Below are 23232 nucleotides of genomic sequence, written 5' to 3'. Positions count from 1 at the left end.
GAGAGCACAACGGACCGTTCACTGATCAGAGCGAAAGTGTCGCGAAATGTCACAAAAGGAGTATGTTTTTGGTTGCCAGGGCAAGACAACCCTGCACAGATTACCAAAGAAAAAACAGCATTAAGGGACCAGTGGATGGAGTTTATTTTTACAGAGCATCAACGGAGTTGTGCAAGTGTTTGTGTTTGTTCCCCTGCATTTCGAAGATGCTTGTTTTACAAACAAGGCCCAGTTTGACGCCGGATTTGCACATCATTTATTTCTTAAGGATAATGGAGTCCCAACGAAAAAGGGTCACGATCGTGTGTTGGAACCACAGGCGGTGAGTAAAACTGCTTCAAATATCTCTGTGTTATTAACTTAGCTATCGGCGTGTAAGCACATCAAGTAAACAACATGCGATGTTGGCATCAAACTGCACTTTCCACATGTACAGCTTAAAAAAAAAAAAAGACAACAAAGTGGAACTTAGTCATTTTCCAAAACCGCTAAGCAAATATATACAGTTTCAGTACATACCACATAGAGACGTTGTTGCTGATGCTGCTCTTGTTTCAGCCTCTGGATCTGATTCTGGATCATAAATATACACTGAATCCGACTGTCAGCCATGGTTTGTTTTGGTTGGTTTTGTCCTCACGGTGTCACAGCTTCCAGACGCTCTCAACCCAAAAGCCTACTGGCGCTCGTGATTCTTTAGCTCCGCCCACACGTCACGCCTCCAGTCGGTCGTGTTTTTCCGGGAAAAATCGGTACAGACCATCTTTCTCTTATGAATATAATAAAACTAAAAGACTTTTTGGAGTTATCAAGGGTGCAGTACTACTCTATAGGTACTCAAGATTAACAGGATATTGAGTGAAAACGAGCATTTCACCCCCCCTTTAATTATAGTCATTGTCACATGACCAGCATTTACGTTGCGTCTCGTCTTAGTTTTGTCATGTGATAGAGGTTAGTTGACGACGATATTTAGTCATAATTTTCGTTGACGAAAACAACACTATTTGACACTCCACATTAAACCGCCAAAACAGCATTTGTTTAAAAACTGTGATAAAATGGACAGAATTTGAAATCAAAAACTTTTTGTTTCAAAGCTTATAGTGATTTATGTTACATTAATTAACTAAAAACAGGCTAGACTTATCGGTCCAATCAATAATTTTTCATAAAAATGAAAATCGATTAAAATAGAGAAATATTTTTTAACCCAGCCCTATTAAATTATGATTTTCATTATCCCTGTATCAATCGTGGTCACCATTGACATTCACTGTATGGGAACGAGCAGCTTTGACATTCTGCTAAATTTCTCCTTTTTCAGTTTTACAGAAGATAGTCATACAGGTTTATAATGACATAAGGGTGAATAAATGATGACAATTTGCATTTTTGGCTGCTCTATTCCTTGAAGACAAGCTAATGGTTAATTTTGTCATGCTTCAAAAACTGACACCCCAACTAGGGGAGTGCAAGTTTAAAATTAGGATTAGACCTGTAGCAGGCAGCAGAGAAGATGAGTGATGTGAGACGCCCCCCTCCGTGTCCCCATATCTCATTTGTAAGTGAGCTGAGGCTGAACCCCACAATTATGCCCAACATTTCAGCAGAGGACCCTCACCCAGGACAGCCCTCCACTGCATCAATAATGCAATTCACTGTCTGCCAGGCTGCAGAGATTAATGCTACTTTTACTGCAGCTAGAAACTACAGTGAGATCATTTACAGAATCAAATTAAAGGGATAGTATGCACAAATATAAATCTATTTTGTCATGTTTTACTCAACCTCATGTCATTTTAAGCCTTTATGTTCTTACTCTTTTAAACTGAACACACAAAAATCTTCAAATCTCCATATAAAATACTATAAATGCAGAATAAAAACATTGATAAAATAGTCAATGTGCAATCAGTGGTTCCACCATAATTTTATAAAGATAAGAGAATTTTTTTTGTGTGTGCAAAGAAAATAAAAATAAAATTTGTATTCAATAATTTCTTTTCTTCCGTGCCAGCATGCAAATTGATAAAAAATAAATTAAAAAAACACTATCATTTACAAAATATTTTATTTCAAATAAATGTTGTTCTTTCAAACTTTTTATAAATCCAAGAATACTAAAAGAAAAGAACCGTTTCCCAAAAATATATTAAGCGGCATAGCGGTTTACAACTAATAATAATAATAGCTTCTTGAGCATCAAATCATATTAAAATGATCTCTGAAGGATCATGAGACACTGAAGAATGGAGTAATGGCTGCTGAAAAATATTATTGATTTTACTGTATTTTGATCAAATAAATGCAGCCCTAGGTGAACATAAGAGACCTCTTTACAAAAACACACACACACACACACACAGTTACAAATCCCAAAATTCTGAACAGAAGTATAGGTTTGGAACAGTAATATTGGGTAAATAATGAAATACTTTTTTATTTTGGGGGTTTCACAATGTCACACTATAGGCTATTCTGAATTTTTAATGCTCCCTAGTTTCTTCCAGGTCATCCACGAGCCATTGATGGATGTCGTCTCTCTGGTTCATGCCTTCTAATCCAATCTCTCTCTGAATGACATCTGCGCCCCAAATCTTTCCTCTCCTTTCATATCTTTCTCCTCCAGTGGCAGCAGAGGAAAAATGATGGGGGAGCGGATTCCTTGTCGTACCCACATCCCTCTCAGTGAGTGTCTCTTTCCAGATTAACCCTATCCTCAAAATTGTGGCATGAGAGACTTAGAAAAGTAATATGAGGAAGCTTATCTAACAGCATGGCAATGTCTGGAGTCTGGAACCACGAAAAGGAGAAGCAAATGATAATTAGGACTAACTTGTGAAGTTTTGGTTAAATACCAGATCACTTAGGTTTTAGGCAAATCTCTAGACGTATTGCAGGAAGATGAGAGAGACTAAATGTGATACTAATATACAAACGGACTATTTCTGCAATAGTGTGCACATTATGCAAATTGGCTTTCATGTACCAAAAATCTGTAGAGACAATCATTGTTGCTTAGCAAAGACAGACGCCTCATGAGCACTTCTGCCCGAGCGCTTTGGAAAGGAAGAGAAATACGCGCCTAGCGTTTTCCATGCGTTTTTAGGCGCGATATGTGAACGGCCCCTAAGGCGCTCGCTCACTCAGCACGCGCTAAAGGCTCGTTGCAAAATGTCTAACGCATTTAACAAACCAGAAATAGAAGATCCTCCAATAACCAACAGGTCTGGTATTTGAGTGCACTTTGGATTCCCTGTAAGCTATAATGGTGTACCGGTGTCTAAATGCTGCGGGGATATGTTGCGTGTATGTTTCTCCTTTTTTTCGTTTTTTCCCAGATACTGACACAATAAGGTGATGTCGGTGTAAATGAGTTGACATGTTTCAAGTATTCCCGCTGGTGTACCCTATTGTCATGTAGCAGATGCGACATACCGTTGTTTATTTTATCCACCACTCTCTTGCCATCACCATTATAGCTTAAAGGGAATCCAAAGTGCACCCAAAACCAGACCTGTTGGTAATTGGAGGATCTTCTATTTCTGGTCTGTTAAACGCATTGGCCATTTTGCAACGAGCCTTCAGCGCGTACTGAGTGAGCGAGGGCCTGACTGAGTAGCCTAACATAAACATATAAGTTGGTGTTTTTTTCTTCTTCGGAGGTGTCAGGGGCGATGCCTGTTACATCGTTTGGGTTATAGAGCATCACAGTCCCGCCCACAGCCCGAGAGAGCTCTGGTGCTGGAAGTAAATTTCCCATTCATTTCTCCCATTGACTTTCGGAGAAATCCGTATCTAAAGAGTTTTAGAGCATGTGTGAGGATAACCAGCTACGGCTGAACTCATAAGCATATAACATATCATTTCGAGTGAAAAAATTAAGAGAAAATCCAAAAAAAGTCAAAGGTACAAGACTGTGTACACGTTTTCATTTCGAGCGCAGGAACTACTCATCCCAAAAACAACTGCGCCCCATTGAATTCGACTGAAGCCACAACCGCGAACGAGGCAACAGGCCTTTTAAGGGACTTCCAAATCTGATAACGGCCGCTCGCGCGAACTTTTTCATCCAATGAATTTTATTTTATATAGTGAATGTAGTGAATTTACAATCGTGTAAATAAATAGTGTTTTATATAGGTATTGTGTATTGATTTTTATATTTATCATCGTGTATTTTATATATTGTGTGCGTGTGTGAAAGTTGTTAACAATAACGTCAGCAACATGGTGCAGTGCTTTGTACCTGACTGCAGAATTCACTAAGCTAGTACTGCAATCAGAGCATAATCAAACAAAGCGTGTGAGAGAGAAAGTGTTTAGAGAGAGATGAGGAGTCTGGGACAGTAGCGAATAGTGTGCTGTAACGTACACCTGCTGCAGATGGCACAAAGATTTACAGTTTTATATTAAAACAAAATATGCAAATGTGTGTCAATTAACACCTGCTGCAGAATTAATTTACATGTAAACAATGTCATTTCCTCCTAATGATGCTGAGATTGTCAGACCACACAAACACACATGTACTGCACACACACGAGCCATAAATAACTTCAGAGATTTGTAACGGACATGGCTCACCTGATCAAAAAGACACGGAGCCCTGCGCTGAAATGCCGCATGTAACAATTCTTAAGCAAATCAATGCCAAGAGATATATATAAAATAAAAGAATGTAAAACATTTTTATTTAAATGTAACTGAACAAAGCCTCTTTCACAGTTAAGACCAATGTGGTCACTTCAAATGTCCTTGTTATGGTTGCATCTGACCCAGATCTGTGTTAACTTAATCCACCTGGATAAACGTGGCCGTTGTTGGCTTGATCAAAGCGATCAATCATGCATAAGTCATGAGGAACAAATGAGGATCTGAGCTGATCTTGTGTTTATGCACCACATTTCTAAATCACAGACCACTGGTCCAAAAAAACACCACTATTCAGCTGAATATACAGCACCACAGCCAAAATATCTTATGTAAGGCCATCCTTAACCCGACCGACCCTTTCAATTTAGAACAGACTAAATTATTGTAATTTTTCTTTGCTTTTAGTCCGGTTGTACATTTGTGTTAAGATAGACCAATTTTTCTTCCGCTTCAAACTAATAATACAAAAGCAACAAAATAGTATTAATTATATTTGAGTAAGTATTGTAAAATTACTTATATATAAATTTCCTAGGGCCTACATAAGAACAAGGCTACGTTCTTTCTTTTAAAAAAACCCTGTGGCATCATCTATGTTTACACAGATGTCACACTACAGCCTGAGCGTTCGCTTCGTCTCCTCTCATTCACTGTCAGAGTCAACGGTTCGCGCTTGGTAATGATGGCTGCGGCTGCAGTAAACAAAATGTTTGCAGTCACTGTTCAAAGTCATACGTGTTCAGACACCATAATACATCTAAAAAATTCATTAAAACAGCTCGACACCTCTTCAACTTGGCACAAAGTTCTGGAAAACTGTGCCCAGATCTTTTCACATCCCTTCTCCCGTCTAGTCTAAAACTGTGACCGTGTCGACTGTCACTTTATGTTCGAAAATCTATTGCACAAATCGATTGGACCAACCAACACAAGTTGCGAAAACAAAAATAGGAAATTGATTTTAACAACCTTCTTTTTTTTACACACACATCACACAGCAACTGCAGCTTCGGACACACGCATAACCGCAAATAATACTTCTGCACAGCGTTTCTCTTTTTACAACAGAAATGTGAATTCTGCCGGTATTCAGACAGTCTCATGCATACAGATACTGATTCGAGCTAGAATCGCTGTATGTGATTCTTTTTGTTGTCGTTGACATTTCTAATCATAAAAACACAGCCATGTTGAAGCCCTCAGTAAATGTTTTGCATTGTTATGGCAGTCCACTCGGCTTATTGTTTTTCGAGAATGTTGCACTCCTGTTTGTCATTCTGCACATAACTTAACGCCAATAAATCATCAGAAAGAAATATTCGTCTTTACCAATATATTGAATACATTCGTCCTGCCTGTTATCCGTGGCATTCATTTCAAAAGGAAATGAGAAACAAGAGACCCAAAAATGCAGATGAGATTTGAGTTTTTGTACAGTAAATGAACATACTTTCCAGAGGGCCAACAATTCACAAAAAAAAAAAAATACTGGTCTTATGAAGTATTCTAATTTGTTGAGATAGTTAATTGGTGGGTTTGTTAAATGTGAGCCAAAATTTTCACAATTGAAATAACCAAAACTTAAACTACTTCAGTCTGTGTGCAGTAAATTTGATACACGAGTTTCACAGTTTGAGTTGAATTACTGAAATAAATGAAATTTTCCACGACATTCTAATTTATTGAAATGCAACTATTTTCTATATATTCTAGATTCATTTCATGTACAGTAAAACAATTCAAAAGTTTTGTTTTTGTTAAGTTCGATATTTATATCAAAAACGTTAGAATTAAAATGTATTCATTGAAAGGATATGTAGAGTATACATTTTTTTTTTATTTTGACATTTGCTAAAGATACATTTAACAGTGTTATTAAATAAGTATTTTAAAAATTAACTTTAAGAATACAGCAAAAGTGATAAAATTTAGAAAAATTCAAATTAATCATGCACAGTTAAATATTTAATATCAGTTAATATATAATATCCAATATAGAATGATAAACAAGAAATACATCAAATCATTATTCATATGGCAACCTAGATTTACAGAGTTAATGATAAAGAGACATTTGAATGCTCTATATATGCACTAGCAAAATGACAAAGAAGAGATTTGTGGACCAGAAGAAGAAGAAACGCTAACCGAGGAAGGAGTTTGTGGTGGACAGGCTGGACAGCCCTGCTAATTAGACCACAGAGGCGAACAGCTCCAGGGGCCTTGTTAGGATTTTCAAAACCATCATTAGGAATCAAAGGGTGAGGAAACACGGGGCTCTTTTCAGACCAGACCTAGCAGCACACCTGAGAGAAAAGCCAGCAGAAAGATGGACACACTAATGCTATCAGCTGAGCCTCTCCAGGTGCACAGACGTCAATATAGTCTGGGGCTATCAACACACCTCTCTAAACCCAGCTGTCTTTTGTTCCTCTGCTTCTCTGAAGCACACATTTCTTTCTCTCTCTGTGTCATGCTATAATGACTTCTCCTGCTGAGGAAATGTGACGTGACCAGACAAGATCGGTGCTGTGGGCGAGGGAAGACAAGCCATCTACAGCTCTCTTTGTGATATTATATTCAACAATACAAACAACAGTATAACTCAACACACGAATACAACGACATAGCGTCTCATGCATCATTCAAAGCCAGAAAATGTGAATGACACAGTAAAAAAAATCAAAATATTATTTATTTAAAATAGTGCTGTCAAAGGATTAATCACATCTAAATTAAAGCTTGTAAAGCTTTGCATTACAGAAATAAATTATACTGGCTATAGCTGACGGTAGCCATCCACTTCCATAGTATAGAAAAAAGCTATATAAAGTCAATAGCTACCATCAACTGTTTGGTTTCCAACATTCTTCCAAATATCTTCTTCTGTGTTCAGCAGATTGGAAGTACTATGGAAGTGGATGGCTACCGTCAGCTATAGCCAGTGTAATTTATTTCATAATCGATTTCGTTTTTATTTCGTAATCAAATTTCATAATCTTTTCTTCATCTACATTGTTCTCCAGATACTGACATCTTCGCAATAGAAAAACCCCTATTGGTCAGTCAATCATCAATGCCCTTTCTCAGTTCAATGATGATCAAAAGTCAACAATCAGAGACAATACTCTGAAACAGAGTCACCGTCACAACCACACACACCGTCTGACTGTGTCCCAATTACAATCTCCTGCTCACCACCTCTCAAACACTTGAGGCATTCTTCCACTTCAGGATGCTTTTGTGCCCCTTTCCACCTGCCACTCCACAGCTCTGTAGTGCACATCTGCAGTGCTTTCCCACAGATACAAGCAGGAAACATCCCAGTATCAAAAAGATTTGCATCCGAGATTCCTGCTTCCTCTCATGCATGCATAATCACAGGATTTCTTTCAGATGCCAAAATGGGTCCAAAACAGTAAAATAATGATGGAGGCTGCGCCTGTAAAAACTGAGCCTTTTATACAAATCCTCAGGCTTGGCTAAGACTGAAGAGTTTCCAGAAACCTAAGCTTGTACAAAACAGAAGAATACCCAAGAGATCTGAGATACTGGCTTCTGGCACCTCAAGCGTTAAACTCCCAGAGGCTGAGACCTTTGCTCCTGTCAAAACTTCACTGAGCAGAACATTGCGCTGTTTCTTTAAGCTAAACCCTGTAGGCACAGCGGTTGATTTGCATGCACTACCCTCTGATGCCTTTGGGACGTTTCGCTCCGTGGCGAGAGAGAAGCACACACCTCTTGGCAAGGTCAACGGTAACGGTGCACAACCAAGTGGGACTGACTGGAAATATGGAGACTTGGCAAAAAAAAAAAAAAAAAAACACCCAAGATGTTCAGCCTCAGACATATAACTGTAGGGCGTTTGCTCAGATGATTCCCATTAGACCGAAAACTAATCTTGCAAGTGGGGCTAAAAAAAATGAAAGACGGTGAAAAGAGGGGGAAAAAACACAGGCAATTTTCCCAGAGAGAAGTGCTGCATGTCAAGTTCATTTTCTGACAACAGCACGAACTGCGTCCCTCCCCTGGAGCTCTGGATGCGCTGCCGAGTATCGACAGTCACAGCAGGAAGCTCATCCAATCATAGCAGCCGCTTCAATAGGACAGGCCTAAAGTACTGCGCCAATGTGATTATTGATCCACAAATAACTCATCTCCCTTTACAAAGCCAAAGCAGAAGTCTGCTGACTGACTCCTCTGAGACTACATGCAATCTAGCAGACATCAACATACCAGTTTGTGAGCATTGAATACTATCTAAAATTTATATTCATTTATTTCTTAGGAACATTGATGTGATAAAGTGATTGGCATTTTAAAAGATGGCCTTTGTAATGTTATGATGTTATTATTATGTAATGATAAAGGAAAAAAAAATGTGTAGGGTGGGATTTAATCAGTACTGGAATTTTTAAATATTATATATTTTATATATATATATTTTTATATATATATATATATATATATATATATTAAATTTTGAGAAAAAGTATAAACAAACACTCATTAAATTATGAGAAAAAAAACTTAGAAAAAGAGTCTAAATAAAATGTTGAGAAAAAAACTTGTTAGATTACAAGTAAAAAGTTGCTAAATTTCAAGAAAAAGATTCGAGATAAAGTTAATATGCGGAGAATAAACAAGCGTGTCCGGTTCATTTACTCTCATTTGAAAGTGTCAAATAGTGTCTTAGGGCCCAATGATTTTTGTGAAGTGGAAAACGTGGATGGAATCACGGAATCCAGTCATAAAAACCTAATTCACAGTTTAACGCGGAATGTCATGGAATTCGTCAAATTTTGAATGAATTACACAAAATTATTCTTAAATCAAATCGCGATACGGACTAGTAGCTTCATTACATGAATCCTGCATGTTCTTTGTGTCTCTGTTAATGAATAGTGTGTGAATATTTTTATTCAACTTTTTTGTCATAATGAGTTTATTCAATATTATATGTGTCAAATTTATTTTGTCAATGTAGTGTCTGGAGAAAAAATAAAATAAAACTAAGAAAAAAAATATTCGGCAAGAATGCACTAAATTAAAAAGTGACAGTAATTTCATTTAAAACATTTAAAATGTTAGAAAATATTTATATTTGAAATTAATCAAATACAGACATTTATATTCATCAAAGAATCCTGAGAAAAATGTAATGTGTTTCAACCATTCCACTAAACTATTAAAGCAGCACAACGGTTTTCAACATTTATAAGAAGAATACATTTTTCTTGAGCAGCAAATCAGTATAACAGAATGATTTCTGAAGGATAGTGTGACAATGAAGACTGGAGTAATGATACAGAGAATTCAGCTTTGCCATTACAGGAATAAACTACATTTTTAAATATCTAAAAATAGAAAACAGACATTTTAAATTGTAATAATATCTCACAATATCACTGTTTTAACAGTTTGTTTTTGATCACATAATTTAAGTCTTGGTGACTTCTTTCAAAAACGATAAAGTGGTCATATGACACTTATGAAACAAAAAAATATTTTGTGTATTTGGTGTAATGAAATTTGTTTATGCATTAAATGTTCATTATTGTTGCTCCTCTATGCCCTGCCTTTCTGAAATGCATTGATTTTTACAAAGCTCATCGGTCTGAAAAGTGAGGTGTGCTCTGATTGGCCAGCTATCCAGTGTGTTGTGATTGGTTGAATCCCTCAAACGTGTGATGGAAATGTTACGCCCCTCAACATAATGTGATGCCGTCTCCCGGCACGAAGAGACAAAACCAATAAAACTTTTACAAATTAGGCATTTGTTGCATCCAGTGGGGAGATAATTACTGACTATAATGACTTGTACTGTGTTTTATTTTATTTATTTTTAACGCATTGCGTTGTGTATCCCGCTGTGTAAACATAAAACCAAGTCTGCATTTGTGATCGGAGAAATGACAAACAGCAAGCATCAGGCATGATGAAGCGGACATCTTCCTCTTTTGGAACGACAAACAAAGTAGTTTCGCTTTCAACATGAAACACAGTGGGTCTCATTCATGAAACACGAGCAGAACGAATTTTTGTGTAAATCGCGTGTAAAGTTGTTCTGGCGTAAATTTTCGGATTCATGAAAACGTTCGTATTTTCCAAATGTTAGTTGGTACGAAATAAATCTACACCTGCTCCCAGCCACGCGTAAATAGTGCGTTTAACGTCTGAACGTTTTGCTCATTAATACGGCTGCATTTTAATTCATAATCGGGTACATATTTACACAGCATTTTGAAAAAAATATTATATATAGTAATTACATACGATTTTTCTTTTCACTTCCGGGTATTGTTCGATTAACAGATGAAACTCTATTAACAGCATCTGTAATATGCTGCCAAGCTTCCTTTTTTTAGGACCTGATACGCCACTATATACGCTTGAAAATAAAACGTGGCCTTTTGAATGAACTTCTGATAATAAAACATCAATTTCTGCAGCGAATTTCTGAGAAATTGTAATATGATGCTCATATATAGTTGTCAGTCGGATTTAATGGGCGGGATTTATGGTAATTGAGAATGAGCGTGCACGCGCGTCCCATTTACGACTGATTGGAATTCATTAACACACACACACATTTCACTATCACATCTGACGTTTACGAAGTTTTTGTGAATCAGGAGAAGAGTTTTCGGGAAGTTCTCTTTACGCGCAAATCACTCACATTTTTACTCGTATATTTACTAATGTTTCATGAATGAGACCCAGTGTCTCCACAACACGGCGACAACAACAATACTACAGCAAGAATAAAAGTTACACCCTCTTTCTGTGTGATAACATTTGGGCGGTGTTATGCAAATCTTCCCACACAGTGACATAGAGATGTGGGGGCGTTTTTGAACAAGGCATTTTAGGAGGGTGTAGTTGACTCTTAACTTTGATAAAGAATATCTCTTTGGATTTGAGACTTTAGTCTTTGCAACTTTACAGATCTTCTTTATGCACCAAGAGCTTGTAACACTCCAAAGAGAAAGAAACAATTGAAATCGCATCATAGGACCCCTTTAAAATCTATACAAAATCTAAACAAATATTCTCTAATACTAGGAGTATTTTTTGGTCTGAGATCTCTATATCAATATCACATTGTACTCAAAGGCAAATATGTCTAGATCACAGATAAAAAAAAAATATTGTATTTTGAGACAGATCAGTCTTTTTTCTTTTTTACAATGCTTGGACAAAACAACACTTTTATGTCTTATGACTTACGTAATACTTCCACGAGCAAAGTCATCTGACGCGTTAAAAATGATAAAACACAACATGACTTACGTCACTCTGCCGGTCAGTGTGGTCTGCACGTGCTTCTGGAATTCAGGATATTTAGAGGCCAGATACACAAAGTCTGGAGGTTTGTCCTTATAACGGTTTCGAGGATGCATGGATTTATTCAGCGCCATAACTTCTGCAACAAAACAGATTGAACATGACACCCCAAACAGCAATCATAAACAGTTTCAAAGGAATAAATAACACCCACACTAAAACTATTTATTCTCTCTCACATTCCATACATATATGGACGTATTCAAATAGTGATATTATTTAGGCACCATTCATTTTCATTGTGTGGATAAATGGTGTTATGGGAGTGAATGAAAACTGAGACTGTCAGTCCCTGGTGTTGTCCCAAACATCTTGTTACACAGGAGAAAGGCATACAGGTTTGGAAAAACATGAGGGTGAGTAAATCACGACAGAAGTTTGCCTTTTGTGAACTGTTGTTTTAAGTCTTCTTTTAATTGCATGTGCACGAATTAAAGTGTGTTAAATGTGCTGTTATTGCAGACTGTGTCGATTTACAAACAACATATTCTCTGTGTGTAATGTAATAAATTGTGAAATATCAAAACGTGTCCAGGACTAAATCTCTTGAGATATGCTAAGAGAGTATAACGTTAGCCAAACAGCTAACTGATTCACCGGACAACACACTGCAAACATACATCTGTAACGAACAGCACACGCGACACTCTACCGTTTCGATAGATCGGAAAAACAGATAAATACCGATGTACGAAAGCTTCAGTAGTTTCTCAGTGGTCAGCGCTCTCGGCCGTCATTGGCAAATCTCACGTTGTCCCAACGTTCAAGTGTTCGTTCCAGAGTTCCCGCTTTAGTAACAATTCTGCGACGGCGCACACATATGGCGTCATGGAATCGTGTTAGTCCTATAACTTCATATCAGAAAGAACAAAAATCTTGCGCTTATTTTCGAGATTCCCCATTAGCATACTTTTTGTTGTTGATGCAATTTACATTTATTTTATGTCATTAACTATTGTAATGGTTTATTATTATTTATAATTTATCACTTTTCCCGTTGTTTTTTCTAGTGTTTATTAAAGTTCCTTTATATTGACGCATTTGTAAATGAAGAAAAAAATCGCTTACAGGCTATTACAGAAAAATGAAAATTATAGTAAGGCAGATATTATATTCACAAACTAAGATAGCTTGTGACCTAAAAATTCACTTCTTGAAGTTAGGTTAAATCTACTTATAAGTTTATTGCATTATATTTTCACATTCTTTTCAATTTGTTACTGTTTTCTTAACATGTTAATTTTGTTTAATGGACAATTTTTAGATTGTATAACTGTCAGAATTTGTATGATTTTTTTCTAGCCACATTTAAAACTAAACTATGTGATTGAATAGTTTGCAAAAAAAAGAAAAGAAAAAAGAAAAGAAATCCATCCAAAAGAAAAAAAAAATCTTCTGTAACCTATAAGACAATTTCTAAGTGCAATCTTTACAGTGCTGAATATGTAATGAACTGGAACCAGTGTAACTTCCCTGTTTGACTTCAAACAGTATCACTACAAACAGACAAAACATTCATATTTTTCCTTTAATTATGTTGCAAACAATAACATCCAGATATATTGTTAACAATTGGCTGTGTGAACAGTGATACCATAAAAAGCAAAGAGTCCCATTCAAGCTGTGAAGTCTGAAGCCTCCAAACTATTCACAAAGTAACAGCTGATGATAGACCTGTGGCTGGAGGATGGAGCTACAGACAGGACCTCCACAAGTCTGTCTGTACATGAACCCATCCAGCGTGTGCAGCAGTGGGATTGCTTTTGGACCTGCGAACGGCAAACTTTCTCCTCTGGACACAAAAACAGGACACCACCATTGTCAAACCAAGAAAGACCTTTTTCTTAAGGTCTTGAGGAAAGCCAATCTTAAGGGAGTAGTGCTGCTTATGGAGGGTAATAAACTCTAGACAATGTAAATACATGTTTAAATTACAAATGATGAGACTGAGATTGAGCAAGATTTTTTGTCCAAAATAACCTTTTTTTTTTTTTTTCAGGTTTACAGCTCCAGTACATCTGAATCTATTTCTGTGCTGCGTTACACAGTCAAGAGCGTCTAAATCAAGAAACTCAAGGAGGCATCACTGGTGCTTTTTCTTGTGATGGACACCTCATCTCTTGGGTTGCTCAGTCTGCCACAATCCCATAGCGAAATAAAGTCGTCATCTTCCTTCATACAAGCACACACAGATCGGCCTCTACAACCACGTACTGAGCGGACCACAGTTAGCATGCCAGCTGACCTATCTGGTAGGGCGTCTGGCTTCATTAACCAATCATGGTGCAACATACTTAAGTATATATTTCCTAAAAGATATCAAACGTTGCCAACTGTTCCCCACCAGACAGCTCAATCGTCAGTACGGTTACATGCAGCAGTGCTATGTGGACAGGTACAGATCTCAGACTAGTCACGATCAGATTTTCAGCAGCAGTAGGTACATCCAGTACACACACAACAGGAAATTGCTTGATAGTAGCATGGTTAAGCAGTAAATTCTTTATTATATAATTGCATTGGAATGAAAATGCTAATTAAAATAACCATTAATGCATTTTGAAGCCTTACATCACTTAAAACCTTTCGGTCCGATGTGACCGAAGATCTAACAATAGCAGGGATGTGCAATTGAATTCAATTTCTTTTGTCTTCGCACTAAGTCAAAAGGCATATTTTCTCCTTAAAAGATATGGAATGGTTTATCTCCATGTGTAGGATTTTATCAAATCATTTCCCATTGTGTATTTATTTATACATTTAATAAGAGATAGAGCAGAGAATGTGCCACTCATCACGCTAAAGTAATGGCTTGAGCACCTGTGGTTAATTTAGGGATATTCAGACATGGTCCACAGTATGAAGATCCCTTTACAATAGGAGTCACCATCAGGACTCTCCACAGAGAGAACAGGCAGATCATAAGTTTGTAGATTTATTATAAGATTGAGCTTCCCACAGTATCAAGTGTAGCCCATCGTTCCACCATAGAAATCTTTGCACCCAGCCTTTTGATTTTTGCACATCCCCCTGATGAGAGGAAACTTTGAGCCCTTGTCATGCTTTGCACCTAAGGTCCAAACTGAGGATTGCGATTTTTTTAATCAAATGTCTTCTGTGAATTCAAATCTCAGCGTAACTGCCATAGGGGCAACAGGATCATTAAACAACAGAAGAAGAATCAGGACGCCTTCAACTGAATACAAACAACAAACGTTGAGGGCCAAATCAAGTGCTTCATAGAGGCAACGGTTACAGTGCTCCTGAGTAGACAGACTCAACTGACCACGGAGGTCAAAATCCAAATCTTCACTAAAGCTATCTTTGATTCAGGGCAAAAAAAAAAAAAAAAAAAAAAAAAAAACACTCTTGACGCCCACTATGCAGCATGGCTTTTTGAATGCAGGAGTTTTGTATAAATTCACTCCTATAATTAAGCACAATTCTCTCTTACAGTGTAAAGTCATGTCTCTGGGATTGTACTTCTCAGTAGGACGTGTCATGACAAGCGTACAAAGATTTATTCCCAAAACACATGAAACGTTCATAGATGCAACCATTAAATGTTATCTAAATCCACAAAAAGAGAATGGTAAGTACACTCCAGAAGTGATGTAACAAAGCTACAGAATAACTTTGATAACAAGCCCCATAGACGATCAGATCAACTCTCCACCTCAGCATTATAGGCTGGTTCTGTAGCCTTTGCCCCTTGAAAGGTCTCCAAGCTAGGCACAAACAGACTAAGACAGTGAAAAAAACAAAACAAAAACAAATCTAAATAAAAATTAGACAAAATGAATCACTCTGTCATTAAATTATCAGTTTAGTGCCCTACATTTAACCCAGTCAGCTTCTGCCTTCGGTAGGTCAAGCTGAGAGAAAGATCAGCCTGTGTTAAACCTATGGTACTTCTAGACAACATTATGTAAATTTACAGTATACAGTTTTGGATTCACCATGCAAGAATACTTTTTTTTTTCTTTTTTTTTTCATTTAATAGCTCGATCTACATCCAGAATAATTTACATAAAAGGACACGCTATTGAACCGGAGCTTGGTGGGTGAGAACCGTGGTGTTCGAGTGCATCCAGAAGAACAGGAGGAAGCTGAGGAGGAAGTAGAAGGGGTCCGGGGGGGTGGAGGGGAGCATGGAGGTGTTGTGAAAGGTCCTGCGGGTATGATCAGCGACACTCCCACACTTTTACTGTTTGATCTACGCTGCCGGTGACGACATACGGAGCCGATTTGTGGAAATCTGTGGAGAGATGAGAGACAGTAATGTAAGCACACAGAATTGAACTCATATTATATATGAAGATTAGTGATCAACCAAACTGAATTGGCCCTGTCGTTCTTAGTGCCGCCCAATTCTGGCAACATTTGAAGAAGAAGAAAAAAAAAACTACTTATATAATGAGATACTGTGTAAATGTCAAATTTTTCCCTCAAACTGTGATCAGTCCAAAATGGCAGCATTAGCTCAGCCAATGGCATGAGTTGAGGGTGGGGCTACCTGATCACTGGACCAATGGAAAAGGAGGGAAAATCTTGTTTGTTCCATTTGGTGATGCTCATACCACAGAAATGACACATTTCAACTTTTAAAACATACATAAAACACTTCAAATAGCAGGATTCACAAGCTCAACCATTGTCAAGAGACCTGAAGCCTCAAACAAACACTCCGTTCTCTATTCACACCAAAACCATCATTTCAAATCAATAGTCTGGAAGACGAGTGCTGTGTACTGAAGTGCTTTTAAAAGCAAGTTTGAAGCTTCACAGAAGCCTACAGGGGAGCTGGCTGAATAACATCCAAGTATCTCTAGAGAGCTTCAGTGCCTTGATCCACTGAAAAGATCTGGACTCTGGCAGCACACTGAACCCTCCAGTCTTTTAACTGCCAAAGGCTGACAGGACTACCTTTTGTAGAGTAACCAACTTGACTTAATATGAGAAATCACTGAGGATGCGAGGATGTGCTGTACACTTTTAAAAGGCATCTTTACCCTTACTTGGCCATCAAAACATCTGATTAGCATTACAGAAACCAGTGTGTGTTTATACGACTGCTTACCCAGAGAGGTAACAAAATGTTCATGGGCACTCAAGGTCTTCATGCAACGCTTGTTTTTGTAGTCCCAGATCCTCAAAGTCTTGTCATCAGCACAGCTCACGATGAACTTTCCTCCAGGATGCACAAGAACCCCACGCACCCAGTTATCATGGCCAACCTGAAGACGGCACCAATCAAAACATTTCAGATTCAGACAAAACCATAAAGCTTCTCGAAGTCAAATACTGCGCAGTAATTTTATTAGACTGACTCACCAGTGTCATAAGGCACATGCCAGTGCTCACATCCCACATCTTGATAGTCTTGTCTCTGGAACCAGACAACAGGAAAGGACCAGGTTTCCCGCTCTTCTTGGTCTGGCAGAAAAAAACAAAACGGCAAAAATATGAAGCATTACTACATTCTATTTATATTTAGTGTCAGTTTATGTCTTATCCTGTTATCTCAATGAAAACATTAATTCTAAAAACATTGTTTTTGTGTCAGAAGATAATATTAAAGCAGCTTCCCCAACACTGATATATAACATCCAAAATATTTAGGGCTCTTCCTAGAAGAATGCAATAGTGTATGGGAAAGCCTTTAACCCACAACAAGGTTACAGACACAGCTTTATTAAGACTGATGCACCTCAAACAGCATCATTAGAGGCAGCTGAGACTCTAGCAGTCATAACAGCACTCTGATGAATTACTGTTCTTTAGACACCACACCTCAAAATAGAGAACTGAGAGCCATTACACATCTTGTGCAGTCAATGAAAAAGGGGATATAACAGGAGCAGAGGGGTGTTTGGGGTGATAATGCATTTAGATAGCTCTGTGAAGAATGGATGGTTATTACATTCAAGGCCTTATCCATTATTCCCCCTCCATAAAAGGCCAACTCTGCTTGAGGGGGAGTGCGAATAGACATTAAAAACAAAATTGCTCTTGCTGAGAGGCTGGCATGCTCAGGCAAGTTTGTTCAGGCACATTTGTACCTTTAGACAGAGCTGCTGTAATGACATACGAGGCTTTGTAATTAACATCTGTGATAGTGCTACTGGTGTCAAGAGACTGTTTTAATTTCACCTGAACAGGTTCGACAAGATCAAAGATGACTAACTAAATGTGTTCTTTTTTTTAAGGAGAAAGTTACCTCTACACAACAATAGTAATTACTGCAAGGGCTTAAGGCTGTATTCCAGATGCTGTGATGGCTAATGCTTCATCAGATAAAGATGAAATTGGACACAGTTGATCATAAGACCAGCAAAAAAAATTAAAAATTAAATGGTACTTTCGTCACCTTAGGCCATTAGCCAATACCACCGATGTCATTTCAGACTATTCCAAACCATTGTACATGACAAATTTAGATAAAAATCAAAGGGCCCATCAAAATGTGTTTAAAGGGCACAGAAAAGAAGAGACCAATAAAATCTCCAAATATCTTCACAAAAGATAGATTTATACAAACAAAGCCATTGATTCAAACTTTTTTTCTTGTTTTTTTTTTTTAAATGCAAGGTTAAAAGAAGTGGGGGGAAATGGGTTGACCCGTAATAGCGTCTAAAAGCTGGTTTCTTTCGACCTCTGTGTAGACTTCTTTTAGAAATTCTTTTTACCTGGTATTTTACTGTATTCTTTACTAATTACCATAACCATACAAGTATAATCCTAAGTATTCATTGAAAAGAACTGTTAATGTAAGCAGCTTCAGAAAACATTTTTTTTTTTGCATATTTGCCATTACAAATGCTATTTTCACTGTGCTCTCACCTCTGAGCCAGTGGCCTCTAGGATGGTGGGATGGGCGCTTTCAGGGGCCCAAGAAATGCACTCCACAACATGCTCATGCTCACGCAGCTCCGCTTTGCATTCTTTTGTGGCCACCACCCAAACACGCACCGTCTGGTCATTAGAACTACTAGCGATCAGGGTCCCGTCTTGGTTGGGCCGCACCATGCGCACCCACTCTCTGTGACCGGTGAATGTCTTGACACAGTACCTGTTTAGCAATGCCAACAAACACAGATTTCATCACATTTAGCACTGTCAAGAACATTGCTATTATAAAATAGCATTTGCAAGTTCACATCTCAGATGTGTTTTCAAGTCACAAGAGGTTTGCTCTATTTGATTAAAACATGAAAAAACGCTTTGACAGCAGAATTTCACTTTGTTTCTTGTTCAACATTTAGACACGTGCTTTTCAGCTGAAGAAACTCAATGCAGTAACTAAAAGGACTGATTTGTTGGAGAAGCCTATGGTTATGTACATTAATCTAAGATCAACAACCTTTGTTTTGGCAGCCAAGAACTTTTAACCAATATGCACATTTTGAGAAACCTTGCTCAATGACTTACCCAGTGGCCACCTCCCACATTTTAATGGTTTTATCCCTTGAGGCAGAAACTATGTGATCTCCATTGGGCATAATAGCTACAGATGAAACATTATGGTCATGCCCTGAAAAAAAAATAAAGTAAAGAATTAAGTGTAAAATACTCCAGACTGCCCTGAAATTGTAATCCAAAGAAGAACCAACTATGTCTGAGATGGATACATTGAATTCGTTTTTTGATTCAGCACATAATATACACATTTCTACCATACAAATCAAACAGTCATGCTCATTAGCATACTACAATGAGTGGTTAAGCTTTAAAACATTTTGAAAAATGTAATGGAGAATAAGATGCTGCTAATTTGCCTTGGGCTGCTTTGTTCTCACTGTGTGCGGGAAAAGAGATGAGCTAATTACATAGGACGCCATTTTTAAGCTCCTGAATGGATGATGAAACCAAGTAGCCTAGAAAAAGCAGTCTTAAATATGGGGGGGGGGGGGAGAACCATAAAATGTTATCTCGTCTTGAAGAGGATAATTAAACTGCTGTCCAAATCTCCTAATCTTCCGCTAAAGCAGCCGACCCACGAAGCGAGACAGGCGAGAGAGAGAGAGAGAGAGAGAGAGAGAGAGAGAGAGAGAGAGAGAGAGATAGAGCGAGAGAGAGAGAGAAAGAGAGAGAGAGAGCAGAAGGGGACTTGCAAACAGAAGGAGGGGGGGTCCCTTTGCCACCTCTTCAAATCTGTGCTAGAACAGTCTACCCTCGTCTCAGGGCAACATGCCAACTTTAGTGATGGGTGTAAATTACGAGCCTTTGGATTTGTGGATATTACAAGCTGGCGTACGCGTTATTTGGATTATAACCACTCAGGATTTACACATTTTTGATATGGATAACAAATGACTTGAGGAAAACAGAGCACTTATTCATTTTTGTCATGAAACATACAACAAAAAATATAGATTTTTTATGAATGTAAACTAAAATGTATAAATTGAGTATGACAAATGCTCTACATTTTTCAAGTTCAAAAGCAACACAGAGGGGACACTATCCATCATTACTGTCCTGAAACATTGCAAAAGCATGTGTATTTTGATGCACAGTGCAAACTCAGATATGTCTGATAAAATATTTGTGCATTTTTTGCCATGTGCATTAATGAGGTTTTGATACTGTTCGAACTTCATAATTAGTGGAATCTGGAAAGTGGCTGGATGGCAGAGAGTTATGCCCCCAACCCCCTTCTCTTCACAGCTTTACACATAGACTGTTTTTGTGCTTTTCCAATCCTGTGGTGAGATCTGACCCGAGCTGAAATGGGGGGTTTCATTACACTTAAAGTGTTAATTATCCATCTAACACAGTGGAAAACTTGACATAATACACAGCCCCTAAGACAAAATGCAAATTCACGTGTGGTGTGATCTCCCATTAGAAAAGCCTGAAGGCTCACATTTCATATTAAAATGTACCAAGCAATTAGGATTTTAAACATGGGCACATCCTAAGGAACTCATTCTGAGAGCAAGAACAGGATCTCACATTCGTAGAGTTGGTAATAGTATTACAGTATATTAAATATATTTTAATAAATTATATAATGCAGCCTTCCTACTCTTATTCACATTTCTGGGTTTCACAGAAGTGGAAGTCATTATAATTGGTTAAACTTCTATCAAAGTGAATGGGAGACTTATACAAAGTATGGTATGATAAATCTACCATATATTTGTTTTACATTTTTTTTATTAAAAAAAAAAAAAAAAAAAAAAAAACCTTTCAGGATTTACAATGCTGATGACATTGCAATGTTGAAACGCATCACAGTCTGTGAAAAGGGTCCATGAATTATAATGTATCTATAGTTATTAAATATTACAATGATTAGCCTATAAAAAAAATAAAACTTTGATAAACAGCACAGTAATATTTGAGAAAATGTGTTAAAGGATGGCTTCTAGTACAGGAAGAATGTCTCTTATGGATTTGTTGGCAAGCTGGCACATTAATGAACTGCATTCAACACCTGCCTCCTGACACTCTACCCCCCAGAGACGCCCTTCAGCTCCTAACAGTTCCCAGAACCAATGACAACATATGACACCAAGCTCACCGTGCATGGTCCTGATACACTCGAAGCCCTGGAAGTCCCAGAGCTTAATGGTCATGTCCGCTGAACAGGAGGCTAGCAGCTTTCCGGTATGGTCAAAGGAAATGTCCTGCACCGAGTCTGTGTGGCCCTTGAGGGTCCGCTCAAAGTCGCCTGTTTCATAGTCCCATACCTGGATCAGACACAAAGCACATGGCTTTAGACCAAGATAAACATCTCTTCAATAAAAAAAAGCCATTAACTTGTTTGGCAGCTTGTTATGATAAGGTAATGCATAAAAGACAGGTCTGGGCTTGTAGCTGCTATTATATATATTCAGCGAAACATTTGTCATGCAGCCAGCTTTTAAAAACCATCAAACATGCCTGATTGCCCTCTGGATATAATCTGAACATTTCATTCAGCCTTTATCTGCCTCAAGAAAAAAAATGTCAGAATTTCTTCCCATATTAACCTTACAGTATCTACTGCACTCCAAGCAAAAACTCTGGCTGAATATTTTGACATCATGTTTTCCCTGAAATTCTGTTTTCATCATTTTCTTTATCATTAAAGCACTTTTGTGAAGCGAGGCGACTGTTATCTGCTTGTTCGCCTGGATGCAGCAGTATGATAAACAACCTCTGGGCTTAATGTGATGATCAGGTTTCAGCAGTTTCTAGGCGGCAGACACAGGCATAAGCTCTGTCTGCTGCACAGGGGGCCGGCGACAGAAGCCCTTCCACCTGCTTATCTGTCTCCTGCTTCCAAAGAGGTAGACTGAACCCAACCAGCCGAGGTCTGACAAAAAAACATGCATGTGGAAAGCCTGATGTGGCACAACTGGGCCAAGTCAATCATGTAAGCTTTACCCATGTTGCTGAGGCTGCAATACTATTATATAGGGTGTACACTACTTATATCTGCCCTCACTAATTGGTCTGCATGTGCCTGATCATCAACTTGCTTACCTTAACAAAAAAAAAAAAAAAAGAATTTATTTTCATTCTATGGCAGATAACAATAAAAGGCCAATACTCGAATTAAATGCTATTTTGTCTAAATAAATGTATAAAACACTTTTTATTATAATATTACATTTCAATTTGAATGCTCCAAGTGAATTTTGGCCTAACAACATTATGATATATAGCATAGAAATGGGTATTCATTTTAAGAATAACTAAAGATTACATTAAAATTGTATTAAATTATTAGTATTTTTTTAAGATTAACTATAGATTAACCATTTGCCGTCAAGTAAGATGTTAACCTAAAGATAATTACTTTTTTTTGGGGGGGGGGGGGGTTATTTGGGATAAGAATAAATAGATAAACAAACAAGAAAATTAGCTGATAACCAACACAATCCCAGTACATCATGACTTGGCCTGAACCAAGACTGCATGTAACCAGGCTTCAAATGCACGGGAAAGGAAAAATAAAAGAGCATGCTAAAAATCAAAGACGCAGTGCTGCATGAACCAAGAGAGCTTATTTTTGACTAGAGTGTTGACTTCTCAGACAAACTGTGGTGATGAAAGATATGACTGCATGTTTGAGTGCATGTCATATGTTCATGCGCATGTATAAAATATCAGTCTGAAAAAATATACTTGTGCATGAAACTGAACTGCAAACCATTCAGCTGATTCAATAACCAGGCTAAGCAGAAGCAGTACCATCTTTTCAAGTGGCTGACAAACTGCTGATTAACAAAA

General features: G+C 37.7%; 2 protein-coding genes across 3 annotated transcripts in view; both read right to left on the bottom strand.

The window, feature by feature from the left end:
* Window positions 1-12850, bottom strand: part of mettl16 (methyltransferase 16, N6-methyladenosin) — a 28284-nt gene extending 15434 nt beyond the window's left edge. Inside the window, exons 1-2 of one of the 2 annotated variants that reach the window (XM_052576827.1) lie at window positions 12691-12850; window positions 11953-12085 (exon numbers count right to left, since the gene is read on the bottom strand). In XM_052576827.1, the coding sequence (XP_052432787.1) occupies window positions 11953-12080 (128 nt within the window). In that variant the 5' untranslated portion in view covers window positions 12081-12085; window positions 12691-12850. The remainder of the gene's footprint in view (window positions 1-11952; window positions 12086-12690) is intronic. The other variant, XM_052576828.1, reaches the window with a different exon arrangement.
* A 670-nt stretch (window positions 12851-13520) lies between these two features.
* The window catches only part of pafah1b1a (platelet-activating factor acetylhydrolase 1b, regulatory subunit 1a), a 42114-nt gene continuing 32402 nt past the window's right edge, over window positions 13521-23232 (bottom strand). Inside the window, exons 6-11 of the mRNA XM_052576001.1 lie at window positions 21536-21704; window positions 19438-19540; window positions 18850-19078; window positions 17341-17442; window positions 17087-17243; window positions 13521-16264 (exon numbers count right to left, since the gene is read on the bottom strand). Coding sequence (XP_052431961.1) covers window positions 16191-16264; window positions 17087-17243; window positions 17341-17442; window positions 18850-19078; window positions 19438-19540; window positions 21536-21704 — 834 coding nt within the window. The 3' untranslated portion in view covers window positions 13521-16190. The remainder of the gene's footprint in view (window positions 16265-17086; window positions 17244-17340; window positions 17443-18849; window positions 19079-19437; window positions 19541-21535; window positions 21705-23232) is intronic.

This window comes from Carassius gibelio, chromosome B15 (genome assembly GCF_023724105.1).
Source record: "Carassius gibelio isolate Cgi1373 ecotype wild population from Czech Republic chromosome B15, carGib1.2-hapl.c, whole genome shotgun sequence".
Classification (NCBI taxonomy): Eukaryota; Metazoa; Chordata; class Actinopteri; order Cypriniformes; family Cyprinidae; genus Carassius; species Carassius gibelio.
The sequence above is the reverse complement of the archived record's forward strand: the minus strand, read 5'-3'. Positions and strand labels throughout refer to the sequence as shown.